Raw genomic sequence first — 25,039 nt, forward strand, 5'->3', positions numbered from 1 at the left:
TTGAAAAGTATTTCAACATGTGAATCTGATGCTGTATAATAAATACTAATATTTCAAGCATCGTTTTGTGCATGAAGAACAAAGTCAGATACATGTAGATGACTTTTTGCCCTTCTATGATTGACCCGAGCTAGTAGATGTATTTATCTGTTTTTGGGTGTCTATTTCTATAGAGTATAAAATACTATGTGACTGTAGCTAGTCAATAGGTGAAAATAACTTTCTAACTTTTCCTACCTATTGATAATGATAATGATTCCTACGGTCATAATCTGGGATTGCTATAGTCATAACCTTCGACAAGTGGCAAACGCGCCAAATAAAGTATTTAATGTTGATTTTTAGTTTGTTAAATTGTTCACAGCTGTATTATGTTCAAAGTATTCCTTTTCACACAGTTTGGTACATTATTAATTTAAAACGGACGAATAGCTGCAATTTTGCAAACGCGTAAGGTTGACATAAGCTATTACTGAAAATTACTCTCTGCAAATATTAAAGTATTAGGACATTGAATTGGTTTGTCCTTTTCAGGGTAAGCTTATTCCAAAAATAATTTCTGTGATCTGTCTGCCTGTTCCAGTCTATTTATCTGGACCCTTCTACAAGTCAAGAAATTTCATTAATTTCTTGTCTCCCCACCATGTTTTATCATGACTAGATTTTGATGAACATGTAATGGAGTCAACAAAGAAGTAATAGGATCAAGTCAATTTTTATTTGGTCAACATCTATTATCTTTTTGGCATAACTGGAAAGCCTTGGTTAAAATTAATCTTAATATGTATATATATGTCAACAGCAATTATGAATGAACTACAAAAATTTCAGCAGAAGTGTCAGTTAGCCAAAATTAATTAGAATTAGTTGTGTGTAAGCAGAAACAATAAGAGGATGCATTATGATCGGAGTTTGTTGGCTGAGCGAGGGAACCAAAAGCTCCCAAGGGAAAAGATACTTGGGCTAGAGTTTTAATTTCATTGCAACCTAATCTAAATAACTCCATGCATGTTTCTTACTTTAATTAACCAAAATAATCTTCCAAAGATCAAAACAGTATTGTAGATAGAAAATAGGGTCAAAGGGGATCTACTGATCTACAGAAAAAAAAAAAAAAGTGAATCTATGCATTATGTATGCTGCTATGACATATTGACAAGAAGAATAAGAATTTTATATGACCTAAGTATAAAGACATAAAGCAAGAGCTAGAAACAAACAAAACGACTCGTGATTCATGAGATATATGACTTTTCTGTCTGGGAAGATTGATAGTTTGATACAACTTTTAACCCCACGTGGGTGGATAAGAGGGTGTTGCGAAGATCACAGGGATTCACTTTACCTAGCTTGAAGTTTCCCTCTATACATATTTATAAATTTCATATTTTCCTTCTCATGTGACCTATAAGAAGTTTCCTTGTTCACTCTTTTAACTATTATGATAGCCTGAAAGGCTTTGTCAGTCCTTCTAAAAGGGACCCAGGTCCTTAATATATGGAGTTAATAATTCTAAGTAGATCTATACTATTATAGTATGGAGGTTGCAAGTCGACATCACCAGTCTAAACACGTTTCATTTTCAAAATAAGGGTAATGGGTATTTAAATGAAAGCCGATCTGCATACAGCTGCGCTTGGGAACTTGACCTTGAAGAGAGTAAAGAGAGAGAAAGCTAGAGCTTGAAGATGGTGAGAGCTCCCTTCTATGATAAAAATGGAATGAAGAAAGGTGCATGGAGTGCAGAAGAAGATCATAAACTAAGATCTTATATTCAGAGATATGGCCACTGGAATTGGCGTGAACTTCCAAAGTTCGCTGGTACAGTTTCATTCTTAGTTCTTATTAGAACACTCAACTATTAGAGAGAATTTACAATGTAATCCTATGATTTTATGGAGGAAACGATGGCTTTTCACTCAAGTCTTTTCTAGTTTTCCATCATATTAACTTGTTTTGAAGTGTAATTACAAAATGAAAGGATCATTTCTGGAAATCGATTCAAGGTTTGCTCATCTGTCTATCTTTTGAAGATCACAAGCAGAGAGAATATTATTTTCTGAATTTCTTTTCTTTTCTGTTTTATTATGTTGGTATCTTTTCACAAAACTTCATTAATCTTTTTCTTAGGCAAATTAATTTGTTTGTTTAACGGAAAAACCTAATTAAGTGTTTCAGGCTTATAGCATTAGTTGGAATTATATATGATATCTAATTAAGTATTAATTTGGTATAAATAAAAACTCTCTTCAGGTTCATAATAAAAATGATCTAATTTTGCTAAATCTTGTGCAGGTCTTAAAAGGTGCGGAAAGAGTTGTAGATTAAGATGGATGAATTACCTCCAGCCTCAAGTAAAACATGGGAACTACACTGAAGAAGAAGATGCCTTGATCATGAAATTACATGAAGAATTGGGTAACAGGTTAGGGCCAATTTTAAAATCTTGCTAAGCCAGCGAGAGAAGGGGGAAATCTAAAACAAGTTGAATTTATCACACTGGGAACATCACAGTGCTGTGATTTAGAATTCAATGTTCTACTAGATAGTACGCAAGCGATTAAGCCATTCTACATTAATTTAGTCCAAACCTACGCAAGCATGTAATTGTCATTTTTGCGGATGCAAGAAATTAACTAACATCTATGATATATATAATTCTTATGTACAGATGGTCCACGATCGCTGCAAGATTACCTGGAAGAACAGACAATGACATTAAAAATCACTGGCATACTCATCTAAAGAAGCGTGCAAAGCGAAATCTAAAAACATCTGATGGGAAAGAATACGATTATACAACTTCCCAAACTGAGGCCACCCACAACTCTGAAGGTGAAGCTGAAAGCATAATTATTGATACTCTCCCCAGTATGATCTTAGAGAGTTCACCCTTGTCTCCTACAACATCTTCAAGTACCGAATTGTACTCCTTCAGCTCCGAAAGTGGATTTATATCCAGCTTAAATATTGGTGCCACGGAGGATATTTGTCTTCATTCTTCAGAAATATATGAAGATCAAAGCAGTGGAGATTTCTGGAGTGAGCCCTTTGTAGCAGACAATATCTACAACCAAGATGGTTATCCATCATTCTTGGCAAGGGGCGAATTTGCGCTGCCATTGCCTTATGACATGTATTTTGATGATTCTGCTGATTTGCTCTATCAAGTACTGATGCATGAATTACCGTAAATTTACTTTTGGTTATTTGCCATGCTAGCATGTTAAGTATATTAGTACTATATTGCAATTGTATCTTAAGGAGAAACTAAAATTATCATAGCTATAACTTATTAACATGCATGCTGCTTGTCTCTTATTTAATCAGACGTTTTAAACTTCCAAGCAATACTCAGAAAATGTTCAACATATCGATTATGCTTGCATTCTAGCTAGCTAATTGGAAGTTGGAAGCTTAATCCCACAGGCCACAACCAGAACAAAAGATCTGTTTAATTTCTTCCTCTTGTTTTGGGGTGCTTGTGGATTCTTCAACCTAACTAAATCAGATCCCTTTTGCGATCAAAAGTCCAAACTCGATTTTGGATGTATGTTTTCCGCGTCAGATACCTGACCGGAATTATCATTATATATATATGGCTACTATGGTATTGATATTGCTTTAGATCAGCAGACCTCGGAGTTACAGATTGAAAAAACTTATATATACATATATATTAAGATAACGAGGTAGGCAACAGGCTCCTAGGAAAGAGAAGAGATACGCACGTAATTTTGTGCAAGCTCAGGAAAGAGTTGACGCTTGACTCGAGAAGCTATATGTATGCTTGCTGAGTTTGTATATATGCCTAGGTAGAGTGAGCTTACTCTTTTATAGTTGGATCGCTGAGAGATCTATAACTATCGGAGTTCCTTTTGTTTAGTTTCAAATGATCTTCTTCGTTGTTGCTGATTTGTTCATTTACTATCTAGTGTTTTTTTTCAAGAACCTTCCAGATGAAGGTTCTCGTTGCGGATTTGTTGCATAGTTTAGGGATACACGACTCCCTTATATCTCTTCTTGAGGGCTTTTGTTAATATTTCTTTTTTGGGTGCTAGTACTTTGTTAATTTGGTCCTCCTTAGTGCTTACCTTGGTAATGTTTCCTTGCCGAAGTCAACTCCAACCATGTACCTTGGCTAAACTAGAGGTCAACTTTGTTTTTGCATTGAGTTAAGCAGTTGCATCTTGAGAGGACATCTTTTGGTAGCAATATTTTTATTCTCTTGACCAATTCTTCACGTCTTTGATAATTTTGCTATATAGGCTTTGCTCATATGATTAACGCGAGGTGAGATTTAGATAAAAATCTTAAGTTTAAGCCGTAGTTCTTTCTATTACATATATATAAAAGAGTGTTTGATAATTTTCTTTTGTCTAAGTTCAGGGTAGCCTTAGCCTGACAGATTCATACCCATGTGCAGCCCGACTCACTTTTATTTTGATGTTATTGGATTATGGCTTCGAATGGTGCTGGCTGACCTTTCTTTCGGTAGGAATGTAAATGGTGAGAGGTAGGCAGAGGTTCTTCTGATTTGGATGTATAGATAATATGGAAGTTGACGTTGACGGGATGATCTTACGATTCGCTCTGGGATGTTATTTTACACTAGGGAGATGCTTCTCTGTGGAACTGCTGCAAGATTGATGCTGCTACGTGGCCAGAGATATTTGTGTTTTTGTTTATATCTTTCAGGCTAAGACAAATCAATTTAATGTTATCTAATCATCTTTCTTTATATTTTTATGATAAATATATTAGTTTAAAATTGGTTTTGCAAAAAAAAAAAAATTGGTGTATTAGTATAATTAAGGTTGTTATAATAATAAAAAAAAATGAGTTTATGAAAAGGAAATATAAATGAGTAATAAAAGTTTCCCCAAAGGCAAAAGAGATTAGAATTTCATTCTCTCTATTAAAAGATATAGCTGATAGAAAAGTATTTATATTGATAAAAAAATAAACATTAAACCAAGCAGAAAAGGAATTTTTCCGGAATATATATGGGTAAGCAAATATATATTATGCACAATAAGAATTTTCTGAACCATAAAAGATTTTTGTATTGAATACATTGAAAAGTAATCAAAGATTTCTTTTTCAGAATGAATGAAAAATCCATTTCTGTCCAGCTCTGACCAAATGCCACTGCTGAATGCATGCCACGTGATTCCTGCGCTGGCACTGCAACCCCCCTACTTCATCACCGATGACATACTCATCCTGACATATACTGCATTTGACATCACCCTTTTCACCCTCACAGCTGCCATCTCCATCCTCTGAAAATGTTGCCTCATAGATGCCTTTTCTAAGCCATTTTGATTCCTCATGTGGCTTATTATCTATGCTGGTAATGTGCCTACTTTCTTATTACTAATTAATACATATTTGGTTTTTATTTGTTTCCCTTCTCTCTCACATTTTGGTTTTTATCTCATATGTGAGATAAATGGTGTGATATTTCTTTGATTGGTTTTTTCTTTTTTTTGCTTGTTCAAAGTCAATTCATTTTATTAATTGATGAAATATGTAAAAGTCAGGCCATTGGCCAAGGAAACGCCAGAGCGCCGTAGAAAGCAAATATCAAACATAACCTGCAGGCAACATATTCCGCTAGTCGAAAACAGAGAAGAAAATAAGGTGGTCTGCTTCCGCTCCCAAGTAATTATAGCACCCAGAGCAGAGCAATCACAATCACAATCCACAAATCGCGCACAAACACAGTCATACCTGCTTTAGTAACCACCAAGCATGCCAACACCAGAACAAGTCGTGTAAACTGACGCTAATAAAAGCAGAACCTGCAGATCACATGCCTGCACCACCAAGCATTAAAAACATTGCATCTCTATTGACAATTGCCTAGCCAATCCCAACCTTGGCCTCATCTTGACTGCCTGTTCCATTATCATCCCTGCACTTGATTTGTGAACATTTATTTCCTTGTAGACAATCCATTTTGTCCGGTAGATTTAATCGCCCCCCTTTTTATTTTGTTTCTTTTACTTATTTTACTTTCTTGATGACTAAATAATTTAGGTCTTTTTAAGCCCAAGTTATTTTGGGCCTTCCTCATATCAGACCTGGTTTTGAAATTGCGTTTTGGGTCCACTCCCATTTTTCTTTCCTTTGAACTGGGCTTAAATTATGTTCCCTTGTTCTTAAGAACCCATGAAGCCCAATGGCTTTTTGCTTTAACTATTTTTTAACTTTTTTATTTTTTTTCAAAGTTTTTAGATAAATATTTAGAAAACAAAAAAGTAAAAAAAAAAATGCAAGAAGAAAAAAAAGACAAATAGAGAACTTGAGCTAGACTGCCATGGCAACCAACCTTTCCTTTCCTCTCAAATTGCAACATAAAGTCAAAAATAGTATAAGCTCCTACCTTCTTACCCTATCATTAGACCACCTTTTCCCTTTTTCACTTCATTACAAGAAAATTAGACAGGAACACATTAAATACCTTTTCAGATTAGTCGAATTTGGTGACCAAGAAATCATCATCGATAAGGATGTCAATGAGTATCTTGTTACAAGGTATTTACGGGTAATCAACCTAATTATATAAGGTTAGGATATCTTCTAATCGGATTTGAAATAGGGTCAGATAGTAATTTTACTATCCATATCAGGTTCGAGTAGGGTTTAGGTATCACCTATTGGGTACTAGCTACCCGAACCTGATTATGTTAATATTTTGATTTTGGCAAGTACCCGCTCTGAACCCAAATCCTATACCCATTTATATAATATTTTATTAATATTTATATAATATACAATAGATAATTAAATTAAATATGTAATTTTTACCAATTTATCAATAATTCATTTTTGAAGAAATTGATAGATATATTAATGATATATGATTGTTAGTCAAATTATTAATATGATGTCATTAATATATTTAAATTAAAAAACTATTAGATTATTAGTTATATTTAAATAATATGAATATCGTATCATATTACAAGAAATATAATTACTATTATATATACACTTGTAATCTAAATATCTTTACTTTCTATTTTGTATCTTACAAAAATTATAACTTATAAAATTATTTGTTATAATATATATACCTATGTTTATGTAACCTTTTATCATATACATACCTAAAAAGAAACTGTGAAATTAAAATAATTTGTAATTTATTTTTTTTAATTTCATGTAATTAGGGATAAACCTATAGAGTTAATTAAATTAATTCATGACAGTATGATTATTGATCTTCTTGTAATGTCTTTTAATATATATATTTTATATATTGTGTTAATTTGTAAGAAATATAATTACTATTATATAATTCTAATATAAACATATTTACTTTTTATGTTGTGTTTATATTATAAAAATTAAAACTTATAAAATTATTAATTATAAATATATATACCTTTATTTACATAAACTTATAATATATATATATATATATATATATATATGCACACACTTAAAGAGAGGTTGTGAGATTAGAATATAATTATTATTTGTTTGCTTTAATAAATTTAAATTAAACAATGATTGTTGTAAACTTGTAATTTTATTGTTTGTTTCCTTTTATAAATTTAATTATTAGTCAACAATATGGAATATGGGTGTGAATTGTAAAATATAATTTAATTGTTTATTGATATGAGTTTGGATTCGAGTTCGAGTTATTTGGTACCCATGAAAAGTTAAATAAAATTTTTTGGGTAGTTATTGGGTAGTGGGTATGTATTAGGATTTGGGTTGGGGTAATAAATTTAAAAAATATTCAAGTGGTTATCAGGTTCGGGTACTCTACAATTTAATTGGGTTTGGGTACCTCAAAATTAATGGGTACCCTACTTGTTGACATCCTTAATCATTGATTGTCTTTCTAATCCAAAAAAATCTAAGATTTGAACCCCAACCAACCCTGTAAAATAGAGTTTCCAAATAAAAAATAGGCAGAGGCTTTACTAAGACAAAAATTCAAAAAATTTACAAGTAACAAAAAAAAAAGGAAAAAACCAACTAATAATAAAAATCCCATCAATACCCTTTTTAGCCTTCACCAAAAACAAATTCCAACAACAACAATCCAAAAAAAAAAAAACTAGATTTAGGATTCCTTTTTTTTGTGAAAACCCAAACAAGTTCATTTAAAAAAAAAAAGAAAATAGTTTGAGATCTGGAATAGAGTTCTTAGATATGGTTCCTATTTATTTTTTGTTTTTGTGAAAATAAAACTAAAAATGAAAAGAAATCTTTTTTAGGCAAAAAAGAAAACAAACTAATAAAAAAAAAGGTAAGAATGTACGAAAAGGAAAATCGAGGTTTAAGGTGGTAAATCTAGTTGACACTAGCCAAATTTGAGCTTTTTGTTTTCTTTTTTTTTCTCAGTTTTTTGTAAATTTAAGAAAAATGAAAGAGAGTTTGGAAAAAGAAACTAATTAAACAAAAAAGGGAAATTGAAAGGTTATTTTTTGTGATTCTTCAATGTTGATGATTAACGATGACCGACGGAGCTCATGGTAGCTACAAATCAGAATCTGGGTTTGGGGTTGAAAGTTGGATTTTGGGAGAGGTTGGAGAAATAAACCAAGGCAGGTAAAGAAATGAAGGAAAAGAATAAAATGAGAAACGTAGGGTTTTAGAGAATATATATAGCGTGACAAACGGTGTTGTTTTAGTGAGTGAGAAAGGAGAAAAGAAGAGGGAGAAAAAGGCTGAATTTGATAAGCTCGAGATGTATTTGGAGATTGAGCCCATTAGTCCTTTCTAGAAGCAGACGTAAGGATTAAAAGTGTTCATTTGATTTGTCTTTTTTGTTTATATTATTGCTTGTTTTTATTCAATTCACAACCATGCATTTTCATCATACTTTTTTCATGTATGGGTATTTTCTTTGTGACAATTCATGGAAAAGTCGATATCTGTTTCATCAATGGAACACCTAGTATGCTTCACTTTTGTGTCCATGTTGTATGAAGAAGCTTTTAGTTTGAGATTTCAATAAGAGGAGATTCACCAAAAAAGGATGACTATTTGGCGAAAGGTCATATCCCTACACATCTAGAGAGGATTCATCTCAATCTTTGGCAAAATGATCTCAGTGATTTGTTACATATGGGGTAGTGGAAGAGACCCTAGCAAGAAAAATTCCAAGAAAAGTATAAGCATATTGCATCACTTCTCCATGTTAACATAGACAATTAGTTGATTAGAGCTATAATCTAATTTTGGAATCCATCCCATAAAGGCTTCATTTTCAACAAAATGGATATGATACAAACAATTGAAGAGTATGTGTCGTTGCTTGGTTTGCATATCTCAAGTTTGGTTAAGGTATATTGAAGAAAACATAAATGAGTTTTTGTAAGAAGCTCACAAAGATAATAGCAATTAATGTGTAAGAGGTAGATGCATAGGTAAAGAATAAGGCAAGAATATTTACATTCCGGGGAGTTTCTTTTAGGATTTTATCTCGCAACACTTTAATGACAAGCAAGGCATGAGCATAATTGCTTTAACAATTTGAGGTTTGGCCATTTTTCTGGAAAATTTTAAAACATATTGGAATAATTATCATTGATTTCTTCAAGCAAGTTGAGAATGGAACTTATCCTTTGCTAACAATTTTGGTAGAAACCTAGAGATCATTAAACTGTTGTGAGCAAATTAGAGGGGGGCACTTTATTAGTTGTGCGCATTTGTTATATGCTTGAGTGAAAAGTGACTTCAAATGTTAAAAAAGCAAATTTCACAAACCTTATCTCTTGACTCCCTGCTCCATCTTAGAGTTTTGCAAAAACAAATGGCTAGAGAAGAAGCTTAAGAAAGAATAGTTTTGAATATCTGTAGATGCTCAATTTTGACTAACCATTATTTCTTGAAGTATTGTGTTACAGAATAGGAATAAGAATGGAATAATTATTTCATACAGGAAAGTGAAAGTAACTTAGAATCAGTAACAAGGTTCATAAGTTATCTTTACGTTTGGGTTATTTTAAAGAGTTTAACTTAGTAACTCAAATATGGAGTTAGTTAAAAGGACTCCTTTTAACTTTGTTCTTGAAGTACATGTGCTTTACCCAAATCGTAGGCATTATATACTCATTCTCCTAACATCCAATAAGTCATTTCTTAATGTGATCGTCTATGACTAGCACGTTCTCCCATGATTGAGCTTAATACCCAATAAGTCATCCCTTAACGTGCTCTTTCATGGCAATCACGTTCTGCCCTGATCAAGATTAACATCCAATAACCATTTTTTAACGTGCTTTTCCATGACAAGCACGTTCTCTCATGATTGAACGTGTTCTCTTACAAATACTTCCCTTTTCCCAACTACTCTTAAGAAATCACTCTTATTTAGAATAAATATGAGAGTTTGGACAGTCGGGAGGCAATAAGAAAGAATTAGAAACTCAGTAGAGACTACCCTTAAAACTTTTTCAAATATTCTCTTTACTTAGCCCTTTTCATCCATCTTGCTCTGCCGCTTTCTCCATTTTTTCTCATTTCTCACTGCTTGCCATCAAAGCACTTATGCTTTAAGGATTGCTCCATTCTTCCTCTCTGTTGCCTCTAGTGCATTCAGTTTCATTTATTGCAACATATCCTCTTTCCCTATTAGAAAACCCCTTTACAGTCTCCAATGTCTTACTTAATACATAAGTGGTACAAAGATGAAAGGGATTGTATTAGGATGATTTTTTTACGTAAAATCTATCTAAATCCTTAAGATTTTGTCATAATTCAGTTAAAGTCCATTAGATTCCAAAATGGACTTCTTGTTCCAAAATAATCAACTTGGCAGGTTCGATCACCGTCACTTTTGCTATTAATAAAATCACATGAATATCACATGAGACCAATAATACCCTTCAATTCACAGAAATAAAGAAAGATCGAAGAATATTTTGGGTGGTTTAGTAATGGAGGATGAAGACAATGAAGAAGAAGAAGATGGATTGTACAATATGATTGCAAAGAAGTGTTTAGGTGTTTAGGGTCATGGATAGTTTAGTAATTGAATCACATCTATTAACGTTATTTGGTGTTTTGAGGTGAGATGTCCATTTTTAAATCTAGTGAACTTGAGTTGAATTATGATAGAACCTTAAAGACTTGTATTAACTTTATCTTTTTTTTTTTTTTTGGCTCTGGTAGTTAATATTTAGGTATTATCTTTCTATTTTTGTCTTCTCTTTTCTTCGGAAGTTGATAATGGCGTAACTAGAAATTGATCATAACTTGAGAAAGATAAACTAGAGAGAAAGAAAATAGAAAAGAAAAGCAAATGACAATAATTGGTTTCTTCTCCCTCACAGAGAAACTTTGAAAAAGAGAAATCCATAAATTTGTTGCTGCCAAATGGCTTAAGAATGACATCTCGTCTGTGAATTAAAATGTCACATAATTTAGCAATTATACTTTGCATGCCTGATATGCACCTTTGTTGTTAAAATTTGTATGGAGTTGAAAAATATGGAAAATATAACATCTTAAATTGGACGAAATAAGAAAAAAAAAAGTTTGATTCTGGTATAAAACATGGGATAAAAGTTAGATCTTAATTTGAAAAAATAATCTAAGAAAAATTAGTCTTTGAAGCCATTGTGTGAAAAAGAGAGAGAGAAAGGATAGCATATTCTTAAATAGGTGTGGTCTTAAGTACTTGATTATGTTTATGTATACAGTAGAAAGTAGAGTAGAAGAGGAAGATGTTGAAAGTCAGTATGTGGTTTGCAGCAATCCTTATCTGAAAGCGGGTTTTGGTTTTTGGCATTGCTTGGCGGGTAATGTCTACAATTAGGAGACAAAGGAGCCACCACAGCATTTAGGCCCGGACGTACTAAACAGCGGAAGTGGAGCTTATGATATACAGTGGTTTTGGTTGCCGATATTAACCTTACACAACAACCTAGTAGACAATGCGCCACCCTCCCATTTATTAAGTTTTGGAAGCTTATCATTGTGGCTTTGAGATTTCCCCCTCTTCTTTCTCTCACTCTCGGGTTCCATGTGACTCTGTGCAGAGGTTGAGAAATTTGCAGTGCATAAATATCCAGCAACAAACATAGCAGCCAGGAAACAGCAGATTCCAAGAACCTTCTTTAACCGCACCATTAAGCCACATGCACCTTCTCCTGTTATTTTTGACTATTTATTTCATGTAAGCTTTGGGTTGGCAATGGGGCATATGACAAGGGAGACCTCTTATTAATATCTGCGTTTGCCAAGAAAAACAAAACGAAAAATAATTTTTTTTCTAAAAAAAATTGCTAAAATGTTCGACCATCTCAATGTCTTATTCACAAAAAATAAACACATAAATAACTATTATTTATTATTTTAACTTATAATTAATAATTAGAGCATCCTTTTATAACCCATTAACATTTGCTTTTAAATTTAATCAAACAATTTTGCTGCTTGTACCTTTGATTCGGCCTCTAGAAGGCCTATTTTTCTTCCCTTGTTGGATTTCGAAATTGTCTAGAAGAAAATAGAGAGGAGTTGAGGATAGTGCAAATAGAAGAAGTAAAAACTAACACGAGGAGGAGCTTGTCCCACTTTATTTCTATATTGAAAAGGATATCATTTACAGAGGCAGTGATGAGTAGTGAGTGGGTCAACCGATGCTACTTTGATTCCTTGAACTTTCTAACATTCAATTCCATGACTGCTGCTGATAGCAACATTACTCTGTCATGAAACACAAGGACAAGGGCTTCAACCTTATCTCTGATTTCTCACCCAAAATTATAAATGAATTAATAAATAATCCAAAGAAAATTAATTCCTCCTCTTTTGTTTAAGTCAAGCAGCACAGAACAAGCCATTTTCACTGTAGCAAACTGGTAACTAGAGACTGAGATAGATATCAAGTAGGAGTTATTAACTAGACTAGAAGAAACTTGGGACATAATTCTTCACTATTTTCGAAGGTCTCAAAATGAAACATGGTTAATATTAGGGTCGAGTAGGATTAGTCTGAGACAAACATATAGGGGTTTTGAATTTTTATTTTATTTTTTCCGTACAATGGCAGAAGAGGTCAAACTCAAATCCACACTTTAAATCATTTGATAATAGATGAACATATGATTAAAGATGCACATCGTCAACATCAACAGATAAATAGCGATTGAAGTGAAGACTTCAAGCTGCTTTTATCTTTAATACATACTTTGAAGTCTTTTCTTTGCATCTGCAACACTATTACTAAATAGCAGACACGGTTGAATTATTAATAAACTTGAACACTTGATTTACAGAATTGATGAGATTGTACTAGCTTATAATATAATATAAAATATTGTTGCCTTATAACGAAATCTGCTGCCCGCAGAGGGGGTTTCTTTATTTTTCGCTTCTTCCATTAAATTGGCACAAACAAAACGATTTGGATACACATGCAAGTAAATTGATTTATATTTAATTCTTTATATGAATGGATATTTTATTGTTTGGTTATATTTGTAGTGGTCCAACTTTTCTTGTGTACTGTTACTATCGCCACAGGAACAGAGATCTCAAAATGGACCCAGGGTCGTTATTTGTTGGATTTATGTAGAGAAATCTCTTTACCAGCAAGATGCTTGGCTAGGACCACGCATCATATATCGGCTCATACTTTGAAGAAAGAAGATTTTAATTCATTTTTTCAACAAGAGAGTACATATGCTTACTATTACATTAAGTATTTTTTATATTTCTTAAATTTCAAATTATTTTGTAATTCTAAATTTGATTTAATTTCCAGTTGGGTATAAAATGTTAAAAAAAAAAGAGAGAAGAAAAAATATATATATATATATATAAATTCCATTTTCAGTTACCAATAATAATAATAATTATTATTATTCTGCCAGAAACTAAGAGACACAACGAACAGTAACACCAAGCAGACAAACAAAAATCCAACCCCACAATTCAAAGTTATATTTTGTCTTCGTTTGGTACCTAAAACGAAAAGGAAACAAAATCTTCTTCTCTTTTTCGCCCTCCAATTCTACCTAAGAGAGGGAGTGGATTGGCCATTACGACTCGGACTCACGTAGCACAGCAGCGAAGTGATTGGGCTATTAAACATCAACTTCTCATATTTATCTCTGGGACTGGCACCCATTTCTCATGTCTCCTTTTGTCCTTCCCTCTTCAAGTGTTTTACTTTCTTTTTTCTGCTTTTGTTATTTGAAGGAGCTAGGGTCACTCTCAAAATGGGCCATTGGTTAAAACTTTTGACACAGCCTCATGATCAACAGTGTTGGACCTGAGAGAGGTGGACCGTTTGATTCTGCCGGTACTCATTAACTTTTCTTCTCTTGATGTCTCTCTCTGTTCTCAGAGTATGGTGGTGGCGGTTGTAACGATGCCATCGGTTGTTTCACTTTCTGAACTTGAAAAATGCTGGTCAAGCACATTGACGGGCGTGTTGGAGGTCGAAACCATATCAAATATTGATTCGTATCCCTCCTTTGCTATGTCTTGCATCGAATTGTAGCATTCCAACATGTTGTCCTGCAGCCAATTTAACACATACAGGAAATGTTAATAAATTAATTAGATGCTTAATTATAACTTTTTCAAAGTATGTTGTACACTACATTTATTCAAAAATAAAATAAAATAATCTGTTGGTTAGTTTTAAATTTTTAATGCCTGGTAAATGTTAAACGGTATACTATTAAAAGTATCCTAAAGGGATTCATCAGAATATCAGATTACCTTATTTACATATGAACAGCTGGAAATTGCTTTTCTAAAGCAGGGGAATTGCAAGGGAAAAAGTTCATGGGAAGCAGAGAGAAGTGCTGATGCAGCAGTTATTGATGGCTTGAACACCAAAAGCTTTACATCTGTTACACACACACACAAAAGGCAAAGCAGTTTTGTGAGTTTTGAGAGAAGGAAATAAAATTTAAGTGATGATTGGATGCATGGCTGCATTCTTGGCGATTCAGTGAATCAAGGCACCTACCAGTTTGAGATTTGAAGATGATTTCAAGAGCTCGAGCCTTGAGGGCTTGCCTTAATGGAGGGTCTTTGAGCTTGAAGAAGGAAATAAAGAAGGAGATGAAAGAGAAAGGAGTAATTGAACGCATTCGCCATTTTAGTGCTCCCAAGATTAGATATTCCATTCGCTCTATTGTTTGTGCATCAAATATGAAACCTCCAACCCCCTACATTCCACAGAAAAGATTTAGATAAGGCCTGCTCTACAATATAATACTTCTTTGGAAATGTTACAGTTCTAACCATAGGAATTTTTACCTGAAAGTGGGCGATAGAAAACTCTGTTTTCTTCATCTTGGCAGCTAAAGAGACGCAAGAGATTGCAAGAAGTCTTAGAACCCATGTCTTAGGTTGCTGCAGCATCAAGGTTCAGTCAGATCTTTGTTAGTTTTGTAGCTCTATAAACTGGATAAGCCATGTTAACTAAAACTAACGAAGCAGAGGATTCTTTACCGGTATTCCTTGGATTGATAAGAACCGGTCGAGATAATTGACAGCAAGATATGATAAAAAGGGACTGGATTTGCAAGACAACTGAAATAAGAGGCAACTTTTCGTTATTTGAGTAAGCATATATGAAATTAGCAAACAGTTTTATTCTTTCTTCTCAGAAAGTAAGTTGGTTATGTCGCTTACCTGTGAGATTAAAGAGATGGCTCCTCGTCTGACAGAAATATCAAGATCTCTAGCTTTGAGAGTCTTTACGTAGTTCTCTTTGGGCATATGATGAGATTCAACCAGGAAGAGGGAAGGGATAGTAGTCCCAGGGCAGAAGTCATTGAAGTTTGTTAATGGGTTTTCAAGATCGAACTCCATCAATTGATTAGAGTCTGTTAAAGGTCAGCTCAGCCTAGTGGCGTTGCAGAGAAGTCCAACGATGATATACAGGCACGGAGAGAGAGAGAGAGAGAGAGAGGAAGGGGCGGGGGGTGGGGTTGGGGGGTGAATTTACTAGTTGTTTTTTTTTTTCTTTCTAAAAAGATGGGATGTGGAGACCTTGGGAATTCACTACTTTGCCGCTATATGTGTATTTGACATATGTCCTCTTCTGTCTCTCTTTAGTCTTTAGAAGGGAAGCAAAAACTTTATGTGGGGTGGAAAAAGGGCAGTGATCAGATAGGGTCAGGGACTTTGTGCAAGGGTGAGGTTAGATGTCAGGAGAAGATGATTGGTTGAATCAGAAAATGGAGGGTCCAAAACTCATTCTCAACTTTTTTGACTTTGGCCTTCCAAGAGCCAGGGCAATCACTGTATGTTCAATTCATTGCTAGTCTTTATGTTATTTACAAGATGATGGTTAGACTTAGATTATGTTCCCTGAGAGGTCATAGTTTTGTACATTTATTGAATGCGTAATTTATATATGGCTAAATGGCTATCAATGTGTCACTTTATTTTCCCGTTAGAAGTTACTAAGACCATTTATTTGATTGTGAACGTGGAAAGAACTCTTCAAGTTTTTAGTAATTGATTAACAAACTTGAAGAAGACTAATACGTTTCAACACATGCTTGTTCTTCTGTACAAAATAATAGTTTTCCGAGACAAAATCAACAAAACTTTAGTGATGACGCTTCCAGAGTAAGGTAAATTACATGAAATTAATGAAGTAAGGATAATCTATATAGTAATTGAAGTTAAACATGAAATACCCATGTTTTTCAAATAAAAAAAAAACATGAAATACCCGTACCGGCAGGCACCTATAGGTCCACTCAGAAGGCAGTGCAGAAGGAAAGAAGTTTTAACAAATCATTTTTGTTTCAAGATTTTCCTTGTTTAAAAGGATGTTGAGGTAACGTTAAAACTTTAAGGATTGGATTCATTAATTTTCTTCACTGAACTTGCATAACCTATTTGACTCAGATCCTACTGATTTACAATCAAATGAACTCAGATCTTTCGTTTGGCCGATAAACTAAAGTAGCTTGCAGATTTAAAATAATATATGGATGGTTTAAGAATTCGAAATGAAGGTTTGAAGAGTTATAGGAGTACTAGATTTACACCTTAGATTCTCATAAACTATCAAAACTTAAGAAACTTAAAAATTTTACTTCAAAGTGGCTAGCTGTCCAGGTATATATTCTGCTTAAAATTAATATTGATACAACTGCTCCATTTTTCTGTTTAAACTTTTTCACCTAATTAGGTAGAGGTTACCAAATAATAATGATAGTAAAAATAAAGCTTTGCAATTGCAGAAGATAGAAATCACCTACTTATATAATTGAATGTCAAGCATGAAGTAATTGGAAAAAATTAAGGAGAAATTTGACATGCATTTCCTAATTAATGAATGCATATTGAACCAATGGCATCTTTAAATTTGCCAGGTAAAGTAAATACATGGTTTCTCAATTTATTTTCTATTGCTCGTCCTTTCCCACAATAGTAACTACCAAAGCATCGGCAACCAGGTGAGGTGGACCTCCAATCCTCCTCCACCCACACAATATTTATATTCATATTCGACAAAATACAAGGGCGGTGACAAGTTTTCATTTGTGTTTTTCTTTCTTGCACCAAATCAGTAACAACTCCAGCTGAAAATCTTCAAATATTTCACCTCCCAGTCCGACCGTTCCTATATACAATTAAAACAAGCTCTAAACATTACCATACAATAATTACTTCAGGTAATCTACCGTGGATCAATTTTTATCTCATGGCAGACTCGTCACAGCTTTGGGTTTTATGTCCTTGTGTTGAATGCAATCTCCTTGCAATTAGAAGAGAGAGAGAAAGTACTGTCAATAGGACAAGAAGCAAAATTGTCTGAACAGGAACCCAAAATCTTAAGAGTTCAAATTTTTAAAGTGTTTGTTAATTGATTAGAATTGATGGAAGTCAATGAGGAAGATGTCATGTGTTGAATTTGCTAAAGTGAACACATATGATGTGTCCTAATTTCTTTCTCATACAAGAAGACTTCACTTTTACCAAAGTAATGAGTTGTGCCCCTCGAGAAAGAAAAATGCGAAGGGTGGGTGGTGTACAGGTAGACCAGCTGCAGGTATATCTAAGCTTTTCAATTAGTCCCTTTTCATTGTCAAAAAAAAATAAAAAAATCAGGGCCCTTTTTAAGCTAAAACTCCAAAGCTAGATGAGGATTAAGAAAATGTGCTTATGCTAAAATGGGTTTTAAGGACAAATGATTACCAAAATTCATTAAATTATGCTTTAATTTCTTGGTGTTTTATTGTGGACCTTCATCGAAAGTTGTTTCTAATATCCATGCCATTGACTCGTTAAGGGTAGGGCATCATCAGCAGGATACTTGTCTCTCTTTGCTCTTCTTTTTCCCGATTATATCAGAGAATGGGACCATTTTTGTTTGAAGAACTTTAGAGTGCAGTCCATGGAATAAGTGTTACACATCTGTTACGTATGCATTTGATTTTCTGTTGCTGTTACACTATGCACAAATCTTATGGCTTGCTTGCTTAGTACTCAAGCAATCATTTTCCTCTGCTTCACTTATCAGGATGTAAAATAAACCGTGATTATATATTGTTGGGAATTTAAAATATGTAATTGTACTTCTTTCGTATAGAGAAAAGCCCTTTAACAACTTTCCAAGGAAAAGAGCTTCTTAAAACTGTTTACTTCATTAACATAATCCAAAATGTTGGTCCCCTTCTCTGCCCCGTTTCAAACTAAATGTCTCAACCCAAAGCTAATGGGAACACAGGACAAAAGTCTAACTCTACAGACCAAACAATCAAATGTATGGTCATTTTTAACTTTTAAGTGAGGTAAAGGGTTCCAACAAGACTCTCAAATGCACCTACTTTGAAATTTACATACCAATCCAATTAACTACTTTGGCTCATGCCTTTAGTGTTTGAAACCCACGTGAAGCTAGTTTCTTTTAACTACTTTTTTTACAAGGAGCAACTATTAGAGCAGAGATACTTGGGTTACCTGCAAATTAATCACAACTGCCTAGTGTATATAATGCAAAAGGAGGCAGAGCAGGGGCAAGATATCAATTGTTATTGGAAAATTTATTTGGGAATTTGGTGGTTGGGATCCTAGCTTGGGGTGGCTTTGGGGCAAGACCTGGTCAACAGTGCAAATTAGCGTGTGCTAATTATTTGATAAGTAGGCCCCCAACTGGATCGATAATTAGCCTGCAAGACCTAATAATGGGGTGACAATCCAATTATTGGGACTGTTTAAACGCCCCATTATGCTGTATACTATATAGCCTTTTGAATTATATCATCTTTTGGAGTTCCCATTGAAGCATGTTGACATTGGTACGCTTGTCATCACGAAATTGAATTATCTAGTTCAATCATTTTACTATCATTCTCATCTGATTATACGTAGTTGGCCTCCAAATTCTGTGGTCATTTTTCATAAATTCATTGGCTACCTTCAATTTTGCGATAATATCAACAGCACTAAGCAATTAGCTATTGAAGCTACACAAATGCATTATATATCTCCTTAAAAACCCCTTAGTATTGGTTTGGCAATTATATTATTAGGATTTTAAAAAGTTTAGAGTGTCACTAGAAGCCGAATCTTCCAACATGATTTTTATATTCATGGTATTAATCCTTTTCAACACGATCAGATACACGTAATCAAAATAATAATTTATTTATTTTTTAAATTTTAATAACTTTTATGTCAACTTAAAAATAGGTACATAATTATAACTGCAAATATTTGATTAAAGTTCATTACCAAGTGATACCTCCACGAGTTAATCATTGACCAATTAAAATATAAATGGCACAATTTTTATTTTTATGTGTGTATGTACACGCGTGTGTGTCTTTTTTTTTTTTGTTTTTTCTTTTTACTTACAAGAGGGATGATACTACATTACAAAAATATGCTATAAAACATTGATAAATAATTTAGGATTTTATTAATTTAGTTTATGTAAAACCAGATTATAGCTATAATATTAACTTGTTAGTTAATTGAATATTATCAATTATAGAATATATATCTTATTCATTAATTAATGAATTTAATTACATTTATAAATAATTTGGCATTTAAATTAGATGATAATGATACTTGAAAACTAATACAACCAATCAATATTAGCTTCAATTATATCGAAAAGATCTTTTTTCCTAATTGATTTGTGTTAAGACAGAATATTTCATGTATATGTATATACAATACAATACTATACTATACTATACTACGCATACAACTAATTGTCCATTGGACTTATAATTTAAAGAAGGTAAATTTTGAGCCACTTAGTGTTAGTCTAAACTATATCCATTGGCGGCAAATCAAACTAGTTGTTGATGCACTCAACTTTTTTAGCCCATCCTTTGGGCATCAACTTGAAAGAAGCTCAACAGTTGATACTAATTAATTCCAACTCCTAAATCCTAAAGGAATCCGAAGCAGCGGTCCCTTCTATAAGCAAATAGGTAGCCGATCGTTTCTTGAATGCCCAAAACAACAGAGTTTATATATATACTATCACTAACTTTTAAAACGGTAGCTACCATGAAATAATTACTTTGTCGTATCTTCTGCTAATGTTCCCTTTGTTTTCTTATCCTTTCTCGCTGTAAATCATACTACCCTCCCTAGGATTCTTCTTAAGAAATGAGTCCTCTTTTCTTTTGTTTGCTGAATGAGTCCCCCTCTTAATCCTAGATGTTAAAATAATCCAATTTGGTGTATGAAATGCTGGGTTTTGCCTTATAGAATGGATAGAAGTAAGCCCGGAGACAAAAAGCTAGAGATACCAGAAGAAGCCAAATAACTTTTTTAAGAGTTCATAACTTCGAAATGCCTTTGAAGAACGTTCCATTTTCTTGGGGTTGCTTCAAGGTTGCTCCATCTTTTTTTTTGAAAAGATTCAAGGTTGCTCCATCTCGTACCCCTCTCCTTTATTCAATTATTTATAGAATACCATTTTTTTTTCTTCCTTCTTTTACTTTTCGTGTTGGGTGTCTTCTTCTTTGACGATAACAATGGATTCTCTTTTCTCTACATTGGTGCAAGAGAAAGCCTAAAGAAAAACCAAAGAACCCCATTTCCACTCATTGGAAGACCAATGCCCTTTTGCCTTTTCCTCTCTCTCTCAATTATACACAAGGATTGACTATATATAATTCATTGTATAAATAAAACTTTAGGAGATTTTAACTGAAGAATTAATGTAGAAAAGGATGAGAGAATGACAGAAGGGTTGAGCAGAGGGGAAAATATTGCAGTGCAAAAAATGGGAAGAGACAAGACACAGACACACACATGCAGTCACATGATGAGTGCATGTTTCACGCCATACCACCATGCAAATGACACCATCATTGTATTCCTCAGTTTATAATACTAGAATGTAGACAATTCCCAAGTGGGCCTTTTTCCAACTTTGGGACAAAAATCAAAGACCTAGACCAATTATTTATGTTCTTTGGAACACATTGGCAGCCCCCAATCCCTGCAATCCAACAAGGAGGGAGAGACAGAGGGGTTACTGACTTACTGAAAAAGTTTTCACAATTCACAAGAATTTTTTTATTAAAGATTTTAAGGCGGAATTAAGGATTTCAAGTTATGATGAAGATCATGAAGTTAAGCTGAGTATCAAGCAATTAAAGCATCAGATTGCTTTGTATGAGATATAATTAGACAAGTGAAAGTGATGTTGAGTATTGGATTCTTTTCTTATTGAGCTTAAATTTTGAATAGCTTGATATTTAATAATAGAGCTTCAGGGTTAAGTTCCAAACAATTTTATTGCTCTAATAATATAAAAGGAATCCAAAGAATTGAATCCAATTGAGCTGATTACTGTGTGCTCATGCTTACTTCACCTTGTAATTTGCCAAGAATAAAAGGAGGGTCATCCAATTAATATTTTAGTTTATCATATTAATATATAGAATTCAGTCGAGAATTGTGATTTTTGGTTTGGAACAAGCTCCCCTAGAGTTGCTCCTAATATAAATTGTGTTAGGTTCCATACTAACTCATATGAGGTATTATTTATTTTGATCTGTTAAACTTATGATTTTGTTTCATAAAAAACACCTTATAAATTAAAAGTGATGTAAACTTTTAAATACTATATATCACTCTAGTATATTCATGATTCCTCTTTAAGACCATGAGATCCTCCATTCACTCTCCTCTAAGAGTTCAACATGACTCCTATAAACACCTTTTTTTTTAATAATATATATATAAATTATTAATAAATAAAATAATAAAATAATAAAAATAAAAAAAGGGAAACGGCTGAACGCGTGTTTAGCCTCCTCCTCTAGTCACCTTCAACTACCTGCCCCGAGCTTGCTTGTGCCAGGAGCCCTATGATTTCACCTCTAGTTATCAAAAAATTTGGACAATCTGGCTCTTAAAAAAGGAAGCCAGAACAACAATAAAAGGAAGATTTGGAAACCAAAAAAAATCGGATCCAATAAGAAAAATCCATCTTCTTCAAAAAAAAAACAGAAACCTGCAAATCAAAGAATCCTAAATCTAGCAGCAGACTACCCTAGCCACAATCAAAGAAAAATAAAAAATCACAACAAAAAAAAAACCAAAAAATACAAAAAGAAAAAAAAATGGGAGAGATGGCGGTGGCTTAGATTTTTTGGGTTCGGATTTGTGATTTTTTTTGGAGAGATCCGGGTAGGAGAGGCCGGCGAAGAGGGAGAAGAAGAGAAGGCTGGCAAGGAGAGTGCGACCTAGAGGGTTCTTAGATCCGGTCACTTGGGTAGCTGGCAAAGGTGAATGGCGAAGAAAAAGGAGAGAAAGAAAGAAAGAGAGAGAAGGAAAGAAAGAGAGAGAAGGAAGAAAGAAAAAGGAGAGAAGAGATCTGCGACAAGGGAGAAAGAAGAGGAAAAAGAAAGAGAAAGAGAAAAAGAGAAAGAGAGAACAAAAGGAGAGAAAAAGAAAAAGAAAAAAAATGGGAGAAAGAACCCNAAAGGAGAGAAAAAAAAAGAAAAAAAATGGGAGAAAGAACCCAAAACGACGCGTTTTCCTAAGGGAGTGTAATTGCTCCTTGGACTTTTCTAGTGGGCTATGACAATCTACTTGGGCCATTATCTGAGCCCAATTGAGGTAAAAAATCATACTCTTTACTTTGTGGATTTATGGTGGTTTATGTTGTTTGAGCTTAGTCCATTTTATTGGATTAAATATGTTGTTTGATGGTGTAAAATGAAGTTACAATATTTTGATATAGTGTCTTAAAATTGTTAGATAGTGTTTTAAGATTTGAAAATTAATGTAAAACACAAAAATATAAAAATGGGAGTAATAGCAAAAATCATAAAAATGTTTCTAAAATAATTAAGTAGATTAAAAGGTACTTAGATTTAGAGGAATATTTACTAGAGATACACAAACTTAGATAAAATGAAGGGTGTATGTAAAACAAAGGAAAAATGCCTACATAAAATATGCTCATAAAGATAGATCTAGGTAGCTAAGAATAAAAATAAGAATATATAAAAAAATATAGCAAGAATGAAGTAAATGAAATAAAAAAATTTTTAGAAGATTAGAAGTTACCTATTTCTTTTAAGGAAATATATAAAAGTACAGACATATATATAAAAGATATTTAGTTATAGAAAAAATAGCCTAAGTAAGGACTAAAAATAGTATTAAAATGGATCATTATATCGAAAGGAGTTAAGTAGATAAAAGTAAATAAAATATATCTTAATAATAAGAATAAGTTAAGTATGTGATAGTAATAGAATATTTAATTACTCAAATTTATATACATATAGGTACATGTAGAAAATAAAGAGTGTAATGTAGTAAAAATTATAAATATATAAATATATAATAGTTGTTTTGGGGATCAATACCGATGATGAGATGTCCATTCGGAGTGCGAGAAGTTACAATTTCGAGTGAATTTTCTGAGGTTAAGAATTTCGATTAAGACTCCACTAGTACGATGGGAGGGTCTTAATTCGGAATTTGGATGTTCCTAATCTTAAATAACTAAAAAAAAAAACCATACATATTTAATCACCAATTAATCAAATCTACGAATAAAAGAAATAGAAAATTAATGATAACAATAAATTGGTTAATTGTAATAATACAAAAAATGGGAAATACAAATGCGTGAATAATGATAACTATGGATAATAAAAATACTTGGTCTAAAAATATAGTTCTGAAAAATTTCATATAGTAAAATAAATAAGTACTTATATAGCAAAATGTATAACGAAGCAAAAACAATAAGTAAATGTAAAATATTTGTTCATAATAAATACGCACACAAAGAGTAGTAAATTTTGTGAAAGATAAGAAACGAATATTAAGTGTGCAAGTGCATCACGTATCATGGTTGCATTGTTAAATGTCATGGCATATAGATATATTCTATATATGGGTATAAACTTCGATGATGGGACTTTCCGAGAAAGTTTACGAAGGTGAATTTTTTCGGTAAACTCCCTAAGTGAGAAGATACTTTCGAAATCCACCAATATGATAGGAGGGTTTGGAGAAATATCTTTAATAAAGGCTTTTACTCATATTAGAATTTGCATTCATGAAAACACTTTTTTTTTACTTGCAAATGACTATTCCCGATGATGGGATCTACCTAGTAAACTTACGGAGGCGAGTTTTTAAGGTATTTTTCTAATTGAGAAAATACTCCGAATCCCACTAGCATGATGGGTGAATTCAGAAAGTACGCTCAATAAAAGATTTTCGTTTGGCATTATCTCGATTTTGTGCCATGCATTTTACCATTGCATCATGTGTACGCTAAACTCGTAAAATATTTTGACTTGATTAATAGAATAAGAGACAAATTAAATAAATAATAATTAAGGAAACATAAGAATAAAATTAATGGGTTAGGATAATATATGATTTAATGGTACCGTTCGTGGAACGGGCGTCACGGGGATGCTAATACTTCCTCGTGCATAATTGTATTCTCGAACCCAAATAAAAAAAACACGTATACCAGTTTATCGTTCATTCGACGGATCTAAAATTAATTTAGGATTCATTGAGTAGAACAAAATAGGGTGGCCAACCACACTTAAAAAAAAAAAGA

General features: G+C 33.0%; 2 protein-coding genes across 2 annotated transcripts; one reads left to right on the forward strand and one right to left on the reverse strand.

Annotated features, from left to right (window-relative positions):
• On the forward strand, window positions 1,649-3,304 carry LOC18608585 (transcription factor WER). The gene is made up of 3 exons (XM_018115118.1): window positions 1,649-1,821; window positions 2,296-2,425; window positions 2,672-3,304. Exons 1-3 carry the CDS (start codon window positions 1,689-1,691, stop codon window positions 3,192-3,194), a joined length of 786 nt encoding a protein of 261 aa, XP_017970607.1. The 5' UTR covers window positions 1,649-1,688; the 3' UTR covers window positions 3,195-3,304.
• On the reverse strand, window positions 13,872-15,924 carry LOC18608586 (putative cyclin-D6-1). Its single transcript, XM_018114711.1, has 6 exons — window positions 15,634-15,924; window positions 15,451-15,531; window positions 15,256-15,351; window positions 14,963-15,164; window positions 14,710-14,840; window positions 13,872-14,502 (listed from the first exon to the last, which is right to left on the reverse strand). Exons 1-6 carry the CDS (start codon window positions 15,811-15,813, stop codon window positions 14,326-14,328), a joined length of 867 nt encoding a protein of 288 aa, XP_017970200.1. The 5' UTR covers window positions 15,814-15,924; the 3' UTR covers window positions 13,872-14,325.

The sequence above is a fragment of the Theobroma cacao genome, chromosome 2 (assembly GCF_000208745.1).
Source record: "Theobroma cacao cultivar B97-61/B2 chromosome 2, Criollo_cocoa_genome_V2, whole genome shotgun sequence".
In the NCBI taxonomy this organism is placed as follows: domain Eukaryota; kingdom Viridiplantae; phylum Streptophyta; class Magnoliopsida; order Malvales; family Malvaceae; genus Theobroma; species Theobroma cacao.

Coding starts and splice junctions, on each gene's coding strand:
- LOC18608586 (XM_018114711.1), bottom strand. CDS start 15,813: ATGGAGTTCGATCTTGAAAACCCATTAACAAACTTCAATGACTTCTGC. Junction 15,532..15,633: donor CCATCTCTTTAATCTCACAG/GTAAGCGACATA, acceptor CTCTTATTTCAG/TTGTCTTGCAAATCCAGTCC. Junction 15,165..15,255: donor TTTCTATCGCCCACTTTCAG/GTAAAAATTCCT, acceptor TGTGGAATGTAG/GGGGTTGGAGGTTTCATATT.
- LOC18608585 (XM_018115118.1), top strand. CDS start 1,689: ATGGTGAGAGCTCCCTTCTATGATAAAAATGGAATGAAGAAAGGTGCA. Junction 1,822..2,295: donor TGAACTTCCAAAGTTCGCTG/GTACAGTTTCAT, acceptor AATCTTGTGCAG/GTCTTAAAAGGTGCGGAAAG. Junction 2,426..2,671: donor CATGAAGAATTGGGTAACAG/GTTAGGGCCAAT, acceptor TCTTATGTACAG/ATGGTCCACGATCGCTGCAA.